The following is a 21,417-nucleotide window of genomic DNA, read 5'->3' on the forward strand; positions in this document are numbered from 1 at the left end:
CCTCACCTTCACCTTGGTGCCGGGCAAGCAGAGGCTGGGTGTCACACAGTGGCTTTGGTCTCAGCTCCTCTCAGGCAGCAAAGCGAGCTGTTTCATATCCCTCAGGGTGTGGGGCGGGGGTTGCCTGGGTCACTGCTCCAGCCTGGCTCACCCCCGTGTGTCCCAGGGGGCGGCTGAACGTGCTCGCCAACGTCATCAGGAAGGAGCTGGAGCAGATTTTCTGTCAGTTCGATTCCAAGCTGGAGGCAGCTGATGAGGTGAGGTGCCTGATTTCCTTTAGAAGCTTTTAATGAAGCCCCAGCCCATATGAGAACGCTGGCTCTACCGGCTTCTTGGGAAAGACAGCAGGGCTGAGGTCTTCGTACCATTCACAAAGCAGGTGGCCAGCTGCCGACTTCTTTGAGAAAAGAGGGCCGGCCCTGTGTCCTGAGTGGGAGCCATCCTGGGCAGAGCTTTCCCATCCTTCCGGGGATGGGGTACTGGGAGGAGAAGTGACCCACAGTGTGCTGCCCAGAATCGAGCCTCGCCGTTTGTCCTACAGGGCTCTGGGGACGTGAAGTACCACCTGGGCATGTACCACCGGCGGATCAACCGTGTGACCGACAGGAATATCACCCTGTCGCTGGTAGCGAACCCTTCCCACCTCGAGGCCGCCGACCCCGTGGTGATGGGCAAGACGAAAGCCGAGCAGTTTTACTGTGGGGACACTGAGGGGAAGAAGGTAAGGCCATAGGGGTCGCCGGCCGGTCCAGGGTGGTGCGCAGCCCCAGGCACGTCTCAGATGTCACACTTCTGGACGAGGCCTTCTGGACGAGGCGGTTTTGTGCCCGGACCTGGAAAGAGTAGCAGTTGTGGCATCCCACCTATGGGTCTGCGTTCCCCCGAGTGGTGACAGCAGAGCTTGGCCACACCTGTCTGTTTCCCTGTCTTGCAGAATGTCACCATGGACATAGGCGTTTGCACTGAGCAGTAGGGCAAGGCTGTGCTGTGTAGGTGTCTGAGGGACAGGTGTGCAGAGGTGGCCATGCCAATGCTGGGTGGCGCCCTGTGCAGACAGCTTTTCCAGGTGTGTGTATGGACGCTGGACGCTGCTGGGCCAGCCCGTCCTGCACAGAGGCCCCGATGGATTGTGACTATTTGTCCTGGTTTGATCTCAAGGCAAAAGTCTGCTTGTGACAAATCGTGTAGTTCTTACTGCAAAAACAAGTGTTTATGAGTGACGGGCATATGTTCTGGGGAGGGTGCACTGCACCGCTTCAGGCACCTCACTCTTTCTAGAAAGTGGGACCCCTGTGAGGAGGCAGGAAAGCGCATGGTGTGGGTAAGCTGGGGAGGGGCCGCAGCAGGGGTGGAGGTGGGGGTGCTGTGTGCTGGGTTCGGAAGCAGAATCAAAGGCAGCACCTGTGACCCACCCAGTGAAGTACCAGCGGGTGGGGAGGTGGGAAGGAAGGAAGGAATGTTCTCTGGAGATGGCAGGTATGGGTGAAGATGGAGGTGGGGCTGGGCGCTGCCCCACAGTTGCCCTGGAGGGTCAGACGTTTTAGAGATGGAACCAATGTCAGCCTCCGGTTCTAGTTTGAAACCGAGAGTCTATTAGTCTTATGCGTGGAGAATAAGGAGAGAAGCTGTCGCCAGAGGTGATGGAGTCTGGACCCGCGTGGCCTTGGGAACAGGAAGTGGTGCACGCATGGATGGACATCCACCCTAGACTCGTGTGGCCTGTTGGGAGGATGTTGGGCTTGGGGGCCTGGACGGGGCCACAGAAACTACAAGGAGGCAGAAGGCACCTCGGTTCACCCCCCGGGGCCACCGACGACACAGGGTGGGAGGGGTGGGGGACTGGCATCGCTGCCAGTGCCTCCAGCATTTCTGCTGTCCTTGAGGGACATTCAGGGCCAGGGAGGGGAACAAGATTGCAAAAAGCTTTGTGTGATGTCGGAACTCATAAATTACACAAGCCACTCAGGCAGCGCTCACTCATTCTGGGAATGCTGGAAATGTGAAAAGGAATAAGTCTTTAGATGATCACATCAGTGGTCCTGGGGTGGGTGGTGCTGCTTAGCCCTGTGTGGTCACAGGCAAAGGCCGTGTTTTAGGGCGTGGGCCCTGTTGGGGCAGCGGGCCAGTGTCTCCGTGTGAGAGGATTTGTGAGTGTGGGAGGGGGCAGCGCCACAGGCGGGGACTGGCTCGGAACTGGAGGCGTCGCAGTTACGCTCTGGGCAGAGATTTGGAAATACCCATGCGCATGGCCCTGGAAGTGTCCCCGTCAGCAGCGACACGCAGACACTGCTCTTCAGTACCTTGCGTCCCCTGCCCTGGGGCAGGCGCCAGGCTCCTGAGGGAAATGTCATTGGGGGGCTGGGCTCTGTGCCCCATCGGGGCAGTGTGAGCATTGAAGGACGACCCACACGTGGGGGTCCAAGTAAATAAAAGGTGGGCAGGGGGCTCTTGCAAAACCAGTGAGTAGACGTGGGCGTGGCACCTGGCGTCCCCAGGCGCCGCTGAGGGGCAGGAGACAGAAGTTGGCCTCACAGTCCCACCACTTTCTCGTTATCGAGGAGAAATGGTGAATTTAAGGGAGAGAGAGAGACGGCTGCCTGTCCAGGTGATCAGAGCAGACCTCCCTGGCATGGGCATCTCCTGGAGTGACATGCACCCTTCCTGAACCTGGTCACAAAGGACCGTCAGGATGTGAGGCCCGTCCGGGATGGGGAGATGGGCGAGGCGGAGGAGCCAAAGGGGCTGGGGGCTGGGCCAGCACTGCCTTCCCAGGGTCCTACGTGGCCATCGGGGTGGTGAGCAGCTGCTGCAGCAGATGAGGAGCGGGCACGCCGTGCTGCTCTCGTCGGGCTGGAAGGGCCCTCCTGCCACTTGCTTTTGAAGTTTGAAATTATCTCAAAAAATATTTTTTGAAAAGCAGGTTGTGACTTAATCTCCCGTGTGCTGTGTGGTGGTGGTGGTCTGGGCCGTGTTAGATTCTGGACTTCCTCGTGTGTCTGCAGGTCATGTCCATCCTCCTGCATGGGGACGCGGCATTTGCCGGCCAGGGCATCGTGTATGAGACCTTCCACCTGAGTGACCTGCCGTCCTACACAACTCACGGCACCGTGCATGTCGTTGTCAACAACCAGGTAACCCGGTCGTTGGTCGGCGTCTAGTCACACTCCCTCCCGAGGGCTCTGCTCCCCAGCCTTACTTAGAATGACAGCTTGTGGTGCCTGAGAATAAAATACGCTATTACAAAAAATGTGCATGACAGAAAACTTTCTGAAAGTGGGGAGATTTTAATTACCCTTTTTAAGATAGTCACATTTTAAAGTACTTTTTCTAGGCCTGCAATCATATAGATGGCTATTCGTTTTTAAGAGACGGGTTCTGTATACCCAGTTTTATATCCATTTCTTATTTACCACATTATTTTCTCATGTCATTGTATACTCTTAAAGTAATTTTAATGGAAATATCCATTATAGGTTGTTTCATAAAATACACATTGCCATGTTGTTAGACTTTTAGGTCTCATTTTTCACTTTTAAATAATGCTGAGATGAACATTCTTGTACGTAAATATCTCTGCCCAGCTCTGATCCGTGTCACTGTTATGTATCTGTTATTTCCTCCACCAGCCATATCCAAGGGTGCATTTCACCAACTGGTGTGAATTTGTGTCTAATAAATGTAGTTTACACTGCATCTCCCTGGATGCCACAGACAGTGGGTGTCTTTCCCGGCATACCAGCTATCGGTGTATCATTGGTGAAGAGTTTGGTCAGTGTTTTGCCTAGGGGGGGCGGTATTTGTTTTATTATTAACATTTGAGAGTTCTTTATTGCTTCTGGATGTAAGTCCCTTGTCAGAGATGGGTTTTGCAAAGATTTTCTCCCAGTGTGTGGCTTATCTTCATTCTCTTACCAGTCTCTTCACAGAACAAAAGTTTTTATGTTGATGAAGTCCAATTTATGAATTTTTTTATTTTATGGATTGTGTTTTTGGTGTCAGATCTAAAACTTTGCCTTTCCAAGGTCACAAAGATTTTCCCCCCATCTTCTAGAAGTTTCACTATTTTGTGTTTCATATGTAAGTCTATGCTATATTTGGGTAGTTGGAGTTTTGAGGTTCTTTTTCTCGCTTATAGATATCCATTTGTTCCAGTACAATTTGTTGAAAGGATATTTTTGTTGTTGAAAATGAATTGACCGTGTGTATGTGGGTCTGTTCTGATTCTCTGTTCTGTTCCATTGATCTAATTGTCTGCACACTGTCTTGATTGCTGTCGCTTTATTGTCAGTCTTAAAATCAAGTTGTGTGAGTTCTCCAACTTTGTTACTTTTCAAAATTGTTTTGGCTCTTCTAGATTGTTTGCTTTTCAAATAAACTTTAGAATCAGCTTGTCCATGTCAACAAAAAAATTCTGCTAGTGTTTGGATTAAAAGTATGCAGAATATCAAATATATGGTGATGGAAGGAGAACTGACTCTGGGTGGTGCACACACAATGGGATTTATAGACGATGCAATACAGAATTGTACACCTGAAATCTATGTAACTTTACTAACAATTGTCACCCCAATAAATTTAATAATAAAAAAAAAAGTATGCAGAATGAATATATCCGTTTGGGAAGAATCACAGTCTTAACAATATTGAGCCTTCTAATCTGAGAACACTGTAACTCTCTCCATTTACTTAGATTTTCTTTGTTTCTCTCACAGGTATTTTGTAGTTTGCAGCATACAGATCCTGAACATGTTTTGTTAGATTTATAACTAAATATTTTATTAATTTGAAGCTATTATAAATGGTACTTTTTATAAATGGTATTATTTATAATTTCCAGTTGCTGCTAGGATATAGAAGTAGAATTTAGTTTTATATTTTGTACAGTTTATTTGTGTATCCTACAACCTTAACTAAACTCACAGTTAGTAGTTTTTTGCGAATTCTTTGGAATTTTCTATGTAGACAATCATGTGGTTGGAATTAGAGACAGTTTTATTTCTTCTTTTCCATAAATATTTGTGCCTTATATTTATTTTTCGTACTTTATTGCACTGGCTGGGACCTCAACACAGTGTTGAAGTGGGTGAGAGTGCAGGTCCCTTGTCCCACCCAGTTTTAGGAAGGAAGCAGCCAGTCTTCAGTCCGATGTGATGGGTATGATGCTAGCTGGGGGTTTTCTGTAGATGTCCCTAACAGGCTTCTGCTCCTAATTTGTGGGCAGTGTTTATCATGAGTGAAGTTTGCTTTTTGTCACATACTTTTCCACATCTATTGAGATTATCATATGGTTTGCTAATGAGTTCCATTCATTGATTTTTTTGTTTTTTATTAAAGTTTATTGGGGTGACAATTGTTAGTAAAGTTACATAGATTTCAGGTGTACAATTCTGTAATATGTCATCTGTATATCACATTGTGTGTTCACCACCCAGAGTCAGTTCCTTTCATTGATTTCTGAATGTGGAATTCTTGCACCTGTGTCCATGAGGGATGTCGGTCTGTAGTTTTCCTGTAATGTCTCCGTGGTTTTGTTTTCAGGGTAGTTCTGGCCTCATAAGTTGGAAAGTGTTCCTTCTTTTGTTTTCTGGAAAAGTTTCTGTAGAATTGATATTTGCTCTGTAAGCATTTAGTAGAATTTGCCAATAAGATACTTTTGTGCCTAGAGTTTTCTTTAGGGGAAAGTTATTTTTTTCCTTTGTCTTTAGTTTTCAGAAGTTGAACTGTGTATCTTTTGGCATGGATTTCTTTGGATTTATCCTGTTTGGGGTTTGCTTAGCTTTTTATTTATTTATTTATTTTTTAATTCCTGTGTTTTCCTCTAAGTTATCGTTTTAGTTCTTAACATCTGTGATCTATTTTGAGTTAACTTTTGTGTGTGAAACAAGGAAGGGGCCCAGCTTCTTTCTTCTGGGTATGGATTCCAGTTGTTCCTACATCATTTGTGGGAAAACCTATCTTTCCCCATTGAATTCACTTGAGATCATTCAGTTTCTTGAATATGTAGATTTGTATCTTGACAAATTTGGCAAACATTCTTTCCTTCTTTTCTTTGCTTTTTTTTAACCACCTTCACCCTTTTGCCCACCCCACCCAACCCCTCTGGCAACCACCAATCTGTTCTCTGTATCTGAGTTCAGGTTTTATTTTGTTCTGTTTAGATTCCACATGTAAATGAGATCATACAGTGTTTGTCTTTCTCAGTCTGACTTATCTCCCTTAGCATAGTGCCCTCTATGCCTATCCACATTGTCACAAATGGTATTTTATTCTTTTTTTATGGTCGAGTAGTCTTCCATTGTATATATGTACCACCTCTTCTTTATCCAGTCGTTTATTGATGGGCACTTAGGTGCTTCCATATCTTGCCTATTGTAAATAGTGCTGCAGTAAACAGGGGTGCATATATCTTTTCAAATTAGTGTTTTCAGTTTCTTCAGATAAATACCCAGAAGTGGGATTGCTGGATCCTATGGTAGTTCTATTTTCAGTTTTTTGAGGAACCTCCATACTGTTTTCCGTAGTGGCTGCACCAATCTGCAATCCCACCAACAGTGCACGAGGGTTCCCTTTTCTCCACATCCTCGCCAACACTTGTTGTTGTTTTATTGATGATAGCCATTCTGACAGGTGTGAGGTGATATCTCATTGTGGTTTTTATTTGCATTTCTCTGATGATTAGCGATGTTGAGCATTTTTTCATGTCTGTTGTCCTCTCTGGAGAAATGTCTATTCGTGTCCTCTGCACATTTTAAAATCAGATTGTTTTTTTACCTATTGAATTGTGTGAGTTCTTTACATATTTTGGGTATTAATCCCTTATAAGATAAATGATTTGCAAATATCTTCTACTCGGCAGGCTGTCTTGTCATTTTGCTAATGGTTTCCTTTGCTGTGCAGAAGCTTCTTAATTTGATGGAGTCCCACTTGTTTATTTTTACCTTTTGTTACCTTTGCTTTTGGTGTCAAGGAGCCAAAAAGCAAAGGTGTTTTACGGTTTTAGGTCTCATGTCCAAGTCTTTAATGCTTTTTGAGTTTGTGTTTGGTGTAAGATGGGGGTCCTGTTTCATTCCTTTGCATGAGGCTGTCCGGTTCTCCCAGCACCATTTATGGACATTATTCCTTTCCCCATTGTGTATTCTTGGCTTGTTTGTTGTAAATTAATTGACCATGTAAGTGAGGGTTTATTTCCGGGCTCACTTGTGTTCTACTGACCAATGTGTTTGTCAGGACCACTCTGTTTTGGTTACCACAGCTTTGGAGTAAATAAAGAATCCTCAGACTTCTATAAGAACTGCAGTTTGAGAATGTGTCTATTCTCTCAACTGCTTCTGCCACCACTGGTCATGACGCGTTGAGAAGCCCATGGTCTGTAGCTGGAAAGGAAGCAGCTGCTTTGCTTGTTCCTGTCTCTAAGAACATACCTAGGATTCATCTTTCTAAGGTTCTCTCCTGAGGAAGTCATCAGAGGCTAAAGGTTTTTGTATGTGTGTCAAACCCATAGTTGTACTGCTACGAAATTAGGAAATAAGCTATATGTCCAATATTAGAGGAGTCTTTGCATAAATTTTGGCCCAGCTGTAGGAAGCGACATTATATAATCATTAAAATATTTACTCTCCTGGGGAAATAGTCCCAGTATGGTGACTGGGAATCCAGGGCACTCACATGCTGCAGAGAGGATTGTCTGTGGCACAGGCACTTTGGAGAACAGTTTGATGGTATTCAGAGAAGTCTATGTTGCTTGTGCCCACCCTTTGTAGGAGTACAGTCGTCCCCTTGATCCATGGTTTTGCTTTCCTCAGTTTCAGTTACCCGTGGTCAACCACGGTTCAAAAATACTAAGTGGAAAATTCCAGAAATAAACAATTCGTAAGTTTTAAATTGTGCGCTGTTTGAGTAGTGTGATGGACTCGCACACGTCCCTCTCCGTCCGTCCTGCCCAGAACGTGAAACAGCCCTTTGTGGTAGACAGTCACTCAGGAGCCTTCTAGGTTATCAGGTCAGTTTGCAGACAGACCACATTCATGTAATTCGTATTACAGCATATTGTTACAATTGTTCTATGTTATTGTTATTGTTAATCTTACTGTGTTTAATTTATAAATTAGACTTTATAATAGGTATGTATGTACAGGAAAAACGTAGTATAGATAGGGTTCAGTACTGTTCAAAGTTTCAGGCATCTTTGGGGGTCTTAGACCATAGTCCCTGCAGATAAGGGGTGCACCTGTATACTCTAAATAAACCCAGTGTTTGCTGGAGAAAACCTGTGTCAGAAGGTATGCAGTGACAGTGCATTAACCACCAGCTGGAAACAACTAAATGTGCCAACAGGAGAATGAGTAACTGCAGTGGTGCGTGCTCTTAGTACTTCAGCTCCACTACTGAGCTCCACCTCAGGAAGCAGAGGTCGTGTTTCCACCTGCGCTAACCATAAAAACAAATGTTGAACAGAAAGCAAGTTGCAAAGGATTTGCATAGCATGTAGGGTAATACCACACATAAGGTACGTAGAGTGTATATCTTCAAGGATTAAAAGACGTGGAAATACTCTTCAAAAGTGTCACTGTCATGAAAAACCGAGAAAGGCAGGGGACGCTTCCACATTAAAGAAGAAAGACTAGAGAGAGGTGACAGCTGATGCCAGGTGATAGGCTGGATTGGATGCTGGATGAGGGAAGAAAGACTGGACAGCATTAGGACATCACTGGGACAGTTGATGGAATGTGCACAGACTGTGTCAAATGACAGGGTTCAATAATAGTAATCCCTCGGGCTGAGAACTGTTCTCTGACTTGTTTTGGGAAATAGGGACGGTCTGCAACTTACCCTCAGGAAAAGTGTGTGTGTAGGTGTGTAGTGGAAAGAGCATGAATAATAAAAGGGACAAAGTGGAAACAACTGGTGAGTCTGAGGAAAGATTCTGAGAGGGGTTTTGTATTCTTTAAACTTTTTCATAGTCTTTTTCAAGTCTGAAATTATAGTAAAATGTTAAAGTCACCAACAAGCCTGAGAAGATAGTACATATCGTTTAGAGACATGAAATACACATAACAACACGGGGAAATGATGCCCTCCCTTCAGGGCCAGCTGGCGCAGAAATGTGTTATTTCATTCTAAGGAATAGGAAAGGTTCTGAAAGTAGGATTTGTTCCTGTTGGGTTATGAGTTCCTGGGTGGTCATTATACTATTATCATACTTTCTGTATGCGTGAAGTATTTCATAACAATGGTGTTTAGATGCATGTTATAAAATTATAAATATATAATTAATCTTTAGTACATATAAGTGGTGAGGAGTATTATGTTCATAATGTTACATGAACAAGGTGTAGAATTATAGATAATAGGATCTGAAATTTTAAATATATATTGCATGTAAAGAAAATCCTCTAGAAAGGAAACCATCAAAATATTTACACTATAGCTGGTGGGAGTATAGGTAACTGTTTGTTTTATACTATCTGTTTTCAGAACTCTATGTTGAACATGTATGAATTTTGTTATCAGAGTAGGAAAAACTAAACAATTAAAAAAAACCCTAAATAGCCATTTGGGGACTTGCTCAGAGTAGGCCAAGTACCCTACCAGCCCTTAGCCCCGCCTTCATCCCTGGCCACGCCCAGTCCCACCCTTGTCTCTGCTCTGGTCACTCCCCTATCCTGCCTGCCCCTTCCCTGCACAGACCCCACCTGCCCTTGGCTCCGCCCTGACCTCTGGCCCCCACTTGCCCTCCAATCCCATGCCCAGCAGGGTGCCCCATACCCCCTGGCCAGTCTGTGTGTCCCTTGCAGATCGGCTTCACCACAGACCCGCGCATGGCCCGCTCCTCGCCCTACCCCACCGACGTGGCCCGCGTTGTGAATGCCCCCATTTTCCACGTGAACTCTGACGACCCTGAGGCTGTCATGTACGTGTGCAAGGTGGCTGCTGAATGGAGGAATACCTTCCACAAGGACGTGGTGGTGGACCTGGTGAGTGCCTCTGGTCCCCGTCATGGAGAGAGGGCTCAGGGCGGCCTGGCCTGGGGTCACCTGCAGCCACTCCCAAGAGCTTCTGGGTCTCCGGCCTGGAAATTCGCTGAGCTGTGGAAGAAGGTAGTTGGGGTCCCGTCCCGGCATATTCCCAGGTCACTCTCGTTTTAGCTCATGTGACAGTCAAAGCAACTGGAGTGTGTGAAGGAGAGAGAGGACCCTAATTCTATAGGAGGTAGGCGCAGGCATCCTGTGGCCCCTGACGCCGGCGTCCCGGGCTGTCCCCAGGTGTGTTACCGGCGCAACGGCCACAACGAGATGGACGAGCCCATGTTCACGCAGCCGCTCATGTACAAGCAGATCCGCAAGCAGAAGCCGGTGCTGCAGAAGTACGCGGAGCTGCTGGTGTCGCAGGGCGTCGTCAACCAGCCGGAGTACGAGGTGCGTGCGCCCGCCCGCCGGCCTGCGAAGTGCAGCGGGGAGCGGGCACTGGGCCAGTGTTCGCGCTGGCAGAGCTGCCCCTAGTCCAAGTGCGACCGTGAGACGTACTTAACAAATCACAGCGTTTCGCTGCATAACATCTCGGAGCGTGCAGGCGCCTGAGGAGTTCCACGGAAGAGGTGGGACCCGAGCACAGTGGCCGTGGCACACGCTTTCTAGCTGACAGCCCGGTCAGTGTACGGGGTGAGGGCCGGCTGCAGGTCCAGCGAGGTAGGGGCCCTGGTGTGTCTGGTCAGTTCTGCTTGGTGACAAGTGGGAGGCCGGTGCAGAGCGCAGCGTGGCAGGGGGGGGACGCGGCAATGCTGGAGGGGGCACTGCGGCTCCGCCCTGGAGGAAAGTGGGCAGAGCAGATACACTGCAGATGTGGAGGAGGAACTACGGGGTGGACCGCCTCGGATCTCAGGGGCTGTGCGGCGGGGCGGGGTCCTGTGCACAGCGCCCCTGATGGCTGTGCTGTGCCCGCCCACCAGGAGGAGATCTCCAAGTATGACAAGATCTGCGAGGAGGCCTTCGCCAGATCCAAGGACGAGAAGATCCTGCACATCAAGCACTGGCTGGACTCCCCCTGGCCTGGTGAGTGGGGGGCGGCACCGACAAATTCCTTCCCCCCACCCCTTCAGCCTGTGGGCCCAGGAATCAGACCCCTGACTGCCGCTCTCAGGGGAGTGTGACCCAGGCCCGCGGGCGTTCCTGGAACAGTGTGGCAGTGGCAGCTTGTCCCTCCCGTCCTAGGCTTCTTCACCTTGGATGGGCAGCCCAGGAGCATGTCCTGCCCCTCCACGGGCCTGACAGAGGATGTCCTGATGCATATTGGGAACGTAGCCAGCTCCGTGCCTGTGGAGAACTTCACCATTCATGGAGGTGAGGAGGCCACCCTAACCTTTGGAAGCTCTCTCCAGCAGGGGCCCTGTCCCCACCCACCACGTCCCGCAGTGTCCAAAACGGGGTGGTTGAATTTGGGAAGCTCTCTTCTCCCCTCACCCCTGCCCAGTGTGGTGCTCACTGGCCGCAGTGGAGGAAAGGATAGGTCGTCAGTCACAGCTGTCCCCTTCCCCACCCTCCCCGCAAGGCTTGCTATTGTCACGAGAGGCACGGCGGCCGTGAGCACCCTGTGTGTCTCTGCAGGGCTGAGCCGCATCTTGAAAACCCGCGGGGAGATGGTGAAGAACAGGACCGTGGACTGGGCCCTGGCGGAGTACATGGCTTTTGGCTCGCTCCTGAAGGAGGGCATCCATATCCGGCTAAGCGGCCAGGACGTGGAGCGGGGCACTTTCAGGTAGGGCGCGCAGGAGACAGGCGTGGGGCTCTGGTGCTCCTCTCCCAGGGCACCTGTGTCAGGTGGCCGTCTCAGGCCCCAAGCACGCTGCCCTGCTCTGACCTGGATGCTTCTTCCATGAGCTGGGCTTTGTGGCTCTGCGGCCACTGCCGCGTGTGGGGTCTGCTCCTGCCTGCTCACTAGTGCTGTCCTGCCGCAGCCACCGCCACCATGTGCTGCACGACCAGAACGTGGACAAGAAAACCTGCATCCCCATGAACCACCTCTGGCCCAACCAGGCCCCCTACACCGTGTGCAACAGCTCGCTGTCTGAGTACGGGGTCCTGGGTGAGCAACCAGCCCCGTGATTCCTGAGCCCCTGCGCCCGCCCCGCCCTGCCCCCGCCCCACCTCCTGACCACCCCGTCCTGCAGGCTTCGAGCTGGGCTTCGCCATGGCCAGCCCCAACGCCCTGGTGCTCTGGGAGGCTCAGTTTGGCGACTTCCACAACACGGCCCAGTGCATCATCGACCAGTTCATCAGCCCCGGACAAGCCAAGTGGGTGCGGCAGAACGGCATCGTGCTGCTGCTGCCCCACGGCATGGAGGGCATGGTGAGCCCAGCCCCCAACACCGGAAAGCAGGCGGGCAGCCCAGGCCACCCACAGCACAGGGCAGCGTGCTCTGAGAACAGGGCCGTGTGGGACCCAGGGACCCAGGAGGGGCGCTGGGCCCCTCCCTAGCCTGGAAAGGTCCCTTCTGCTTGTGGGGGAGGGTACAGCTGCCAGCAGGAAAACAACTACGGTGGCTTTTGCTTAATGAGAGCAGCTGTCGGCACTTGGGAAGCTCCCCAACTGTCACTTGTGTGTCTGGTTCCAGGGCCCAGAGCATTCCTCCGCCAGGCCGGAGCGTTTCCTGCAGATGTGCAATGACGACCCAGACGTCCTGCCGGTGAGTACAGGCCTCTGCCCCTCGCAGGAACCCACAGGGCAGGGTGATGGCTCATCCTGCGGCCTAAAAGAGCGTGTGCCTGCCTGTCTCCTACCTGCCCTTTCCCACCTCCCGGGAGCACTTAGAATAACTGTTTTGATTCAGGCAAACGTTTCAGAGGAAAGAACTTGGAGCAGGGTGGGTTTGTCTTAGTGAAACTTGAAGCGCTGAAAGAGCACGATAGGGAATCAGCTGTAAGGCAGCTCAGCACTGGCTGTCCGTGGGATCTGCCTGCCCCAGGCCAGGCCAGAGTTTGCAGAGAAGTGGGACAAATGGCGCCTTTGGCCTGCGTCAGCGCCTGCAGCTGCCCCTCGTGCTCTGCAGGGCCACTGGCCGCAGCGCCTGACACCCGCTGGCCTTTCCCCTCCCGCTGCAGGACCTCAATGAAGCCAACTTTGACATAAACCAGCTGTACGACTGCAACTGGGTAGTTGTCAACTGCTCCACTCCCGGCAACTTCTTCCACGTGCTGCGTCGCCAGATTCTCCTGCCCTTCCGGAAGCCGGTCAGTGGGGGTATCCCTGCTCAGAGACACTTGGCCAGAGGAGCTCAGGGCCCAGCACAGTGGGAGGACGGACGTATGGGTGGGTGGTCGTAGGTGGTGCACTGAGCTTGAAAGAGAGGTGTGCCCCACAGGGGCCAGGGGAGCAGAGGGTCCCCAGGAAGTGGGTTCCTGAGCAGGATGTTGAAGGATGAGTAGGAGAGTGTGTGAAGGGTCTGGGGTGGGAGCACCCCCTGCAGCTGCAGGTCAAAGTGCAAGTGCACACGGGCCCACAGGACAATTGCCAAGAGACTCTGGAGCTCTTCCCTGGGTCCAGGGTAGGGGTATCCCTGGCTCAGAGCAGGCTGGGATGGGCCCTGGAGGAGTGGACGCCTGGCTAGGCACAGGTGGACAAGGGGAAACAGCACCGCCCATTACCCCCTCTTTCCACCTCTAACCTGTGGCTCTTCCTGACCGCAGAGCTGGGAGGGCAGCACCAGGTGCCCCGTCCTGAGGCGAGGCCTGGGCAGCCCCTTGCTGGGGACCCTCCTGGAATCATTAGGACCTGGTCCACCATGATCCTGTGGTTCTGTGTTTCAGTTAATCATCTTCACCCCCAAGTCCCTGCTGCGGCACCCTGAGGCCAGGACCAGCTTCGACGAGATGCTTCCAGGTGGGTGAGGGTCGAGCATGTTGGGGGTCTTGGCTGCTGCTCGGTGGGGCTTTAGGGCTCATACTTGTCCCCTTGCCACATTTTTGGTCATTGGGTAAAGGCTGGAATACAGGAGTGTGGACATCAGAGCTTGTGTGTGAGTTGGTGACAAGATGTGTCTCGTGTCTATGGGTCTTTGCTGTAGGGGCAGCGAAATGAATCTGAGCTTAGAGTTTACCCTATCCCATGGGCACTGCTGGCGGCAGCTCACCACCAGGGCCAGGAAAGGCACTGGGTGAGTTGGGCCTGGGAGTACCACGCGGCTCCCCTGTGTGAGGCGAGGCCCACAACACTGAGATGGCCACTTGGTCAGTGGACTGCAGGCAGCTAACACAGCGGGCACAGCCCGCACGTCCCCCGGCTCGGGGGCTAGGGGAGCCCACTTCCTTCCTCCAGTCGTGGAGCCCCCTTTCGTCTTTGTTCATGGTGAACTCTTGTTGTTTTGTCCACTTCTTCATTATTATGGTGAAATACACATAATATAAACTGTACCATCTTAACCACGTTTAGGGGTACATTTCAGTGGCATTAGGTACATTCATATAGTTCTGCAGCCATCATCTCCAGAACTTGCTCATCGTCCCTGGCCGCTGGCACCACATCTACTGTGCCTCGTGTACGAGGACGCACAGGATTTGTCCGTCTGTGACGGGCTTCTGTCACTCAGCACACTGTCCCGCACGGTCCTTGCTCGCTGTAGCCTGGGTCAGAGTCCCCTTCCTTTCCAAGGCTGAAGAATAATCCGTGGTGTGTTTATTCACCTGTCAGTGGGCACTGGGTTGTTCCACGTGTTGGCCTACTGTGAGTCATGCTGCTGTGCACACGGTGTCCAAATATCTCTTGGAGACCCTGCTTTCAGTTCTTTAGCGTAAATACCAGGAAGTGGGATTGCTGGATCATAAGGTCATTCTATTTTTAATTTTTTGAGGAACTTCCATACTGTTTCCCACAGCGGCTGCACTAGTTTACATTCCCAACCATACACACAGTTCCCATTTCTCCGTGTCCTGGCCAACACATGTTGTTTTCTGTTTGTTTTGTTTTGTTTTTTTTCCCCTTCTTCCACCACCCCCCCATGGTTCAAGCCGTTGTTTCTCAGTCTAGTTGTGTAGGACACAGCTCCCTGGCCCATGCTGGTATTATGAGCCTTGCGCGCCCTCCGGCTGAGGCAGTCGGTCGCCGGTCATTGGTCGGCTGCTCATGGCAGCTCTTGCCGGCTGATGGCTGCCGGCCGCTCACTGTGGCTGCCGGCCATTCACAGCAGTACACAGCAGCTCACACCACCCTCTGGCTGTTCGCACCAGCCCAGCTCCAGGGAGAGCCATTGTTCACAATCTTAGTTGTAGAGGGCGCAGCTCACTGGCCCGAGTTGGAATCGAGTTGGAATCGGAATCGTACCAGCGACCTTGGCATTAGGAGCACTGCGCTCCAACCACCTGGTGGGCTGGCCCTATTTTTTCTTTTTTTTAATAATAGCACTCCTAATGGTCACGAAGTAGTGTCTCACTGTGGTTTTGAATTGCGTTTCCCTGGTGATTAGTGTCATTAAGCACCTTTTTGTGTGCTTGTGGCTATTTGCATACAAATAGACATTTTCTTATTTGTAAAATGTCCATTCAAGTCCTTTGCCCATTTTTTCTTTTTTTTTAAGATTTTTATTGGGGAAGGGGAACAGGACTTTATTGGAGAACAGTGTGTACTTCCAGGACTTTTTCCAAGTCAAGTTGTTGTCCTTTCAGTCTTAGTGGTGGAGGGCGCAGCTCAGCTCTAGGTCCAGTTGCCTTTGTTAGTTGCAGGGCGCGCAGCCCACCATCCCTTGCAGGAGTCAAGGAGTCGAACTGGCAACCTTGTGGTTGAGAGCCCACGCTCCAACCAACTGAGCCATCTGGCACTGGCCCATGTGAGAATCGAACTGCAGTCTTTGGCGTTAAGAGCACGGAGCTCCAACCGCCTGAGCCACTAGGCCAGCCCCTTTGCCCATTTTTTAATCGCATTTTGTTGTGTTGCGTTTTAGGAGTTCTCTCTAAGTGCTGGATAATAATGCTTTATCAGATACATGACTTGCAACTGTTTTCCCTCATTCTGTGTGTTGTCTTTGGATAGACAAAATTTTTAAATTTTCATAAAGTCAAATTTGTAGTCTTATATTTTCTTTTGATATCTTTGCCTTGTGTCATATCCAAGAAGGCATTGCCAAATCCAGTGTCTTGAAACTCTTGTCCCATGTTTTCTTCTAAGAGTTTTATAATTTTAGCTCACATGTTTAAATCTTTAATCCATTTGGAGTTAATTTTTGTATGTGGTGTAAGGGTCCAGCTTCATTTGTGTGCAGATAATCCAGTTTTCCCAGCACCATTTGTTGAAAAGACTGCCCTTTCCCATTGAATGGTCTTGTCGGAAATCATTTGACCATGTATGTGAGTGTTTATTCCTGGGCCCTAGTCTATTCCCTGGTCTATATGTCACATAGGTCTCTTTGTATGCCACGGCCACACTGTTTTGAGGACTGTAGCTTTGTAGTAGTTTTTGAAATCAGGCAGTGTGAATCCTCCAGTTTTGTTTTCCTTTTTGGCTATTTGCGGTTCTTTGAGAGTCCATGAATTTTACAATGGATTTTTCTATTTCTGCAAAAAAAGGAGATTTTGATAGGGATTGCACTGAATGTGTAGATCACTTTGGGCAGTTTCAACATGATAACAGTATTAAGTCTTCCAGTCTGTGAACACAGGTGTTTTTCCATTTATTGGTGTCATCTTTAATTTGAGCAACATTTTATAGTTCTCAGTGTACAAATCTTTCACCTTCTTGACTAAGTTTACTCCTAAATGTTTTGTTATTTTTGATGCTGTTATAAATGGGATACTGTTCTTAATTTCCTTTTTGGATTGTTCATTGTTAGTATGTAGAAGTGCAACTGAGTTCTGAGCATTGATTTTCTATCCTGCAACTTTGCTGAATTTGTTTATTCTAATGTGGTTGGTTGGTTTGTTTTGTAGAATCTTTAGGGTTTCCTGCATATAATATCATATCAGAATTTTACTTCTTCCTTTTCAATTTGGGTGCCTTTTATTTCCGTTCCGTGCCTGACTGCACTGGCGAGGACTTCCAGTGCCATGTTGAATAGCAGTGGTGAGAGTGGGCGTCCTTGTCTTGTTCCTGATCTTCGAGGAAAAGCATTCAGTCTTTCACCACTGAGTCTGATGATGCTCTCTGTGTGTTTTTCACATCTTGCCTTTCCCGTGTGGAGGTAGTTTCCTTCTAATCCTAGTGTGTCACGTGTTGCGTGCGTATCACTAAGAGAGCCCTTCATTTTGGATGCAGCTTCCTGAAGGCAGCCTTGCTCCCGTAGGCACGGCCCTGGCCATGAGCTTCTGGACATTTGCTGCGGCTGTGGGAGTTTCGGTGTCTGTGAACTCCCGAGCAGTCTAAGCAATGGTCACGGCATATGCTTTCCCAGCTGTGGCTGCCCCGAAGTCTGAGATGGGCTGTTCTCAGCATGAAGTAGTGTCACTTCCCATTCTTGGCTGGCTGTCCCCACAGGGCCTGTTACTTGCAATGTCCTACCCAGGGTTCTCAGTCTGGACAATTCAAGGGCATCAGAGGCTGCTGGGAGGGCGGTCACCTTGGACCCGTAGACCGGTGTGCTCTGGCATCTGCCTGCGGCACAGCCCTGCCCTGTGGGTGCTCGCTCTAGCACAGCAGCAGTGGGAGGCCCTAGGAATGCTCAGCCAAGCCCGTGGGGATTCTCACAGGGACCCACTTCCAGCGGGTGATCCCAGAAGATGGCCCTGCAGCACAGAACCCAGAAAACGTCAAGAGACTTCTCTTCTGTACCGGCAAGGTGTACTATGACCTCACCCGAGAGCGCAAAGCCCGGGACATGGTAGAGCAGGTGGCCATCACCAGGATCGAGCAGGTGAGGGCCGGCGGCGCGGCCCCTGGGCTCTCCCCTGGGATGCTGGCCACCCTGAGCACCGTCTCCTGACGGGGCCCCTCCCTCTCCCCAGCTGTCGCCATTCCCCTTCGACCTGCTGCTGCAAGAGGTGCAGAAGTACCCCAATGCCGAGCTGGCCTGGTGCCAGGAGGAGCACAAGAACCAAGGCTACTACGACTACGTGAAGCCCCGGCTGCGGACAACCATCAACCGCGCCAAGCCCGTGTGGTAGGTCGCGGCCCACAGGCGGTGGGCGGCCTGCGGGGCCCCTCGCTGGCTTGGCTGACCGCTCCCTGTCACCCCTCAGGTATGCTGGCCGGGACCCTGCAGCGGCTCCAGCCACTGGTAACAAGAAGACCCACCTGACGGAGCTGCAGCGTCTGCTGGACATGGCCTTTGACCTGGAAGCCTTCAAGAACTTCTCGTAGATGCTGCCGGCCACTTGGGCCGCTGCCTCCATGTCCACTGCCCTTGCTTCTCTACTAAAGAATAGTGCCTCAGTGCTGCCCTCACCCCTGCCTGCCCGCCCGCCACACACACACCGTCCTCACTCACTTGGGGTTAAGCTGTGACCCCTCACGTGCTTGGCTGCCCCCCCCAGGCAGAAGCTCCAGGCTCTGACTTCCATCTGGCGGAGGTGCGTGGAGGGTGGGAGCCCACAGGTTTCCTGGAAGGGTCAGCTCTGCCTCAGCCCACCTTCACCCCAAGGACCCACTTGATGGGCTTATTGCACCCTCGGTCACCAGGTCAGAGCCTCAGTCACTGGGGAGGAGCCAGCGCCATCAGAGGCTTGTGGGGTGGGAGGGGCTGGCAGGGCCTCACTCCAAGCACCGCCAGCGGCACCGCTGAGGGGTGGCTGGCAGGACACAGCCTGAGCCTGCCCGGGCTCAGAGAGGGCAGGTCCGCTCTCTGCAGTGTCCACTTCCGCCTCTCAGGAGGTTTCCAGGCCATGCATGGGGGCCACGGGCTATGTGGTCAGGAAGCAGCACTCGGCCCCATGGCCAGGACACAGCAGTTGGTCTGGGCCCTGCTCCCCGGTCACCTCCACCTCGGCCTGCCTGCCAGCCCACTTTCCTGTGTCCCTTTCACACAGTGGACACTGGAACACTGGTCTCTGCCATGCCACAGCCAGGCCAGGACAGGAGAGGAGGGGCAGGCTGAGGAGCAGCCTCTCCTCATCGGTCACAGGGACGTACCCAATCTATTTATTTTGGTTAAAAGAAAAGTGAAAACAACTTTGCATTGCATTCGGCTTGCCCCATAAACTGAGTTATCCGCGGGCCTGTGTACGTGCCATCTTTCTGCTCCGTTCTCGTGCGAAGCAGCCCCTCGCCGCTCTGCCAGCCTGTCCTGCTGACCTGTCATCGATGCAGGCTCTGTGTCCGGTGTACCTTGTCAGCCTCCCTGCTCCACTGAGAAGGCCTCTGTGCTTGGCCCGGGGTGCCTGGTAGGTGCCCCAGGACATCCGCCGTTAGTGAGCCAGCCATACCAGCAGCGCCCCACAGCCCTAGTCTCCCCTCTCAGCAAGAGTCCCACTGTTTGGGCCCACAACGTCCCCGCCTTAACCTTCTCCGGCAGGGGTCCCAACACAGAGGGAGAGCTCGGGGAAAGAGCTAGGTGTGGACATGGGCTACCCTTCAGGTGGTCACTCCGTTCTCTAGGCCACACCTAGGTCCCTTGTCCTGTGTGCTCCCTGTGGCTTGTCCGAGGGTCCTCCAGTCCTGAGGGGACAGTAGCCACGCAGGCGGAGCCTTCCGTGTGAAGCCCAGGACCACACACCCTCCGAGTCATGTGACAACTGTGCTTTCAGGCTAAGAGGCTGAGGTGAGGCAGACTCCTGGCGCTGTCACTGCTTCCAATGTGTGGGGACAGGGCCAAGCCAGGCATCCCCCCGGGGTAGGGGCCACAGACGGGCTGGGTCTTGCGAAGGCCTTTCCCACTCAGAGCTCTGGGTCTGCCAGCCTGCCCACGTGCCAGGAGAAGGAAGGGGCTCATGGGCCCTGGGCAGGCAAGGGCAGCCAGGCACTCCAGGTTAGCTGTGTTCTGCTTGCGTCCTCAGCGGTCTGGTTTCTGAAATGGAAAGAGCGGCTGTGCCAAGGAGGAGGCTTCCTAGTCTAGGAGCGCCATGTGCTTAGATGTACTCGAGGGGCCCAGAGCCGTGTGTTGGGGGGGGTGCACACAGGTGTGCATGGGACGGCTGATGAGGTTCTTGGGCTCTTCTGGATATGAAGGCCCTCGAAATGCCACACCAGCCATGAAAGCCTGGGGAGAGGTTCAACCTGCTGCTCCCAAGGGGCCAAGCCTGAGGACCTTGCAGCCCCTAGGAGTGACAGGTGTGCCCCAGGAAGGTGCTGGCCGAGGAGCCCGGGACACGGCACGGGTGACCGAGGCCTCATCCACGGGGCACAGGGTCAAGTGTCTGCCCACTGCGATTCCATCTTAGAGGGAATTGGAGTCAGTGTCAGACCATTTCTGCCCTAAATCAGGGGAGTGAGCTCCCTGTGCCCATCACATTCAGTTGGGACTGGACTCGAGAGAGACTGGAAAACCCTCAGAGCTAGTCCAACATCTCAGATTTCTCACCAGGGCTGCCCTCAAACCCGCAGCTTGCATCCTGAAATGAGACATTGAGTGGAGCTCCTGTTCCCCCCAGGGCCTCCCCTCCCCCACACTGATACCACCTGCATCCCTTCCCGCCTCCCTCCCCCATCAGGGCCTTGTTTGTAATTGAGCTATGATTGACATGTATTAGTTGCGCAATAAGGCAGTGTTGTATAAATTGTGAAATGATCACCACAGTGAGTAAACATTTGTCACCTCACACTGTTACAAGTTTTTCCTGATAAAGCTTTTAAGATCCACTCTCAGCAACTTCGAAAAAACAAGACAGCCTTAACTACAGTGGCCAGGCTGTCCACCACACCCCAGGACTCACTCAAGTTACCAGTGGAGTTGGTTCCCTTATGCCCCTCCCCCCAGGCCTTCACTGGCTCTCCTTTCCCCTCCCCGACCCCCCACAACCCTCCACCCCTGCCTGCCTGGGTCAGGCAGAGGCTGGGACAGCCGGCCTGCTCTGGCACTCTCCTCTACCCACCCCACACCTGCTGGAGTGGGCTGGGCTGTTGAAGGCTTGTCTCCCCAGCCCAGGGTCCCCCTGCCTGCCACTCTGCTCTGACCCAGGGACCGCCCTGGGGGAGAAGTCTGCAGAGTACCCCAGGCCCAGGAGACTCAGTGGCTGACCTGCCACCCTGGTCACCTAAGGGAGCTCCAGGCCCTCTCCATTCATGACTTGGGGCTCTGATTTCTTGGCGGTCCTCCACTACCCTAGCCTGAAGCATAGCCTTAACAACCTCGGGTGGCCGGTTGGCTCAATTGGTTAGAATGTGGTGCTGATAACACCAAGGTTGCCGGGTTTGATCACCCTCGCATCCGCCACTGTGAGCTGCACCCTCCTTAAACAAATAAACAAAAAGCCTTCAGAAGACTCGAGGAGGGAAATTCTATTAATTTTTGCTTTCAGTATTATTTTTCCTTCCTGGTTCTTCTAAGATTTTTTTTCTTATTTTAAATCA

The 21,417-nt window shown here is 51.6% G+C and overlaps 1 protein-coding gene across 3 annotated transcripts in view; it reads left to right on the forward strand.

Annotated features, from left to right (window-relative positions):
• OGDH (oxoglutarate dehydrogenase) overlaps positions 1-20,698 on the forward strand; it is a 55,628-nt gene extending 34,930 nt beyond the window's left edge. For all 3 annotated transcript variants that reach the window (XM_081079208.1, XM_081079209.1, XM_081079207.1), the window contains 16 exons: positions 167-257; positions 542-721; positions 3,003-3,131; positions 9,795-9,974; positions 10,263-10,415; positions 10,946-11,048; positions 11,208-11,336; positions 11,601-11,751; positions 11,951-12,078; positions 12,164-12,342; positions 12,608-12,679; positions 13,095-13,223; positions 13,800-13,872; positions 17,664-17,827; positions 17,919-18,073; positions 18,153-20,698. In XM_081079208.1, coding sequence (XP_080935334.1) covers positions 167-257; positions 542-721; positions 3,003-3,131; positions 9,795-9,974; positions 10,263-10,415; positions 10,946-11,048; positions 11,208-11,336; positions 11,601-11,751; positions 11,951-12,078; positions 12,164-12,342; positions 12,608-12,679; positions 13,095-13,223; positions 13,800-13,872; positions 17,664-17,827; positions 17,919-18,073; positions 18,153-18,273 — 2,137 coding nt within the window. In that variant the 3' untranslated portion in view covers positions 18,274-20,698. The remainder of the gene's footprint in view (positions 1-166; positions 258-541; positions 722-3,002; positions 3,132-9,794; positions 9,975-10,262; positions 10,416-10,945; positions 11,049-11,207; positions 11,337-11,600; positions 11,752-11,950; positions 12,079-12,163; positions 12,343-12,607; positions 12,680-13,094; positions 13,224-13,799; positions 13,873-17,663; positions 17,828-17,918; positions 18,074-18,152) is intronic.
• Positions 20,699-21,417: the final 719 nt, after the last annotated feature.

This window comes from Rhinolophus hipposideros (assembly GCF_964194185.1).
Source record: "Rhinolophus hipposideros genome assembly, chromosome: 18".
Taxonomy (NCBI): Eukaryota; Metazoa; Chordata; class Mammalia; order Chiroptera; family Rhinolophidae; genus Rhinolophus; species Rhinolophus hipposideros.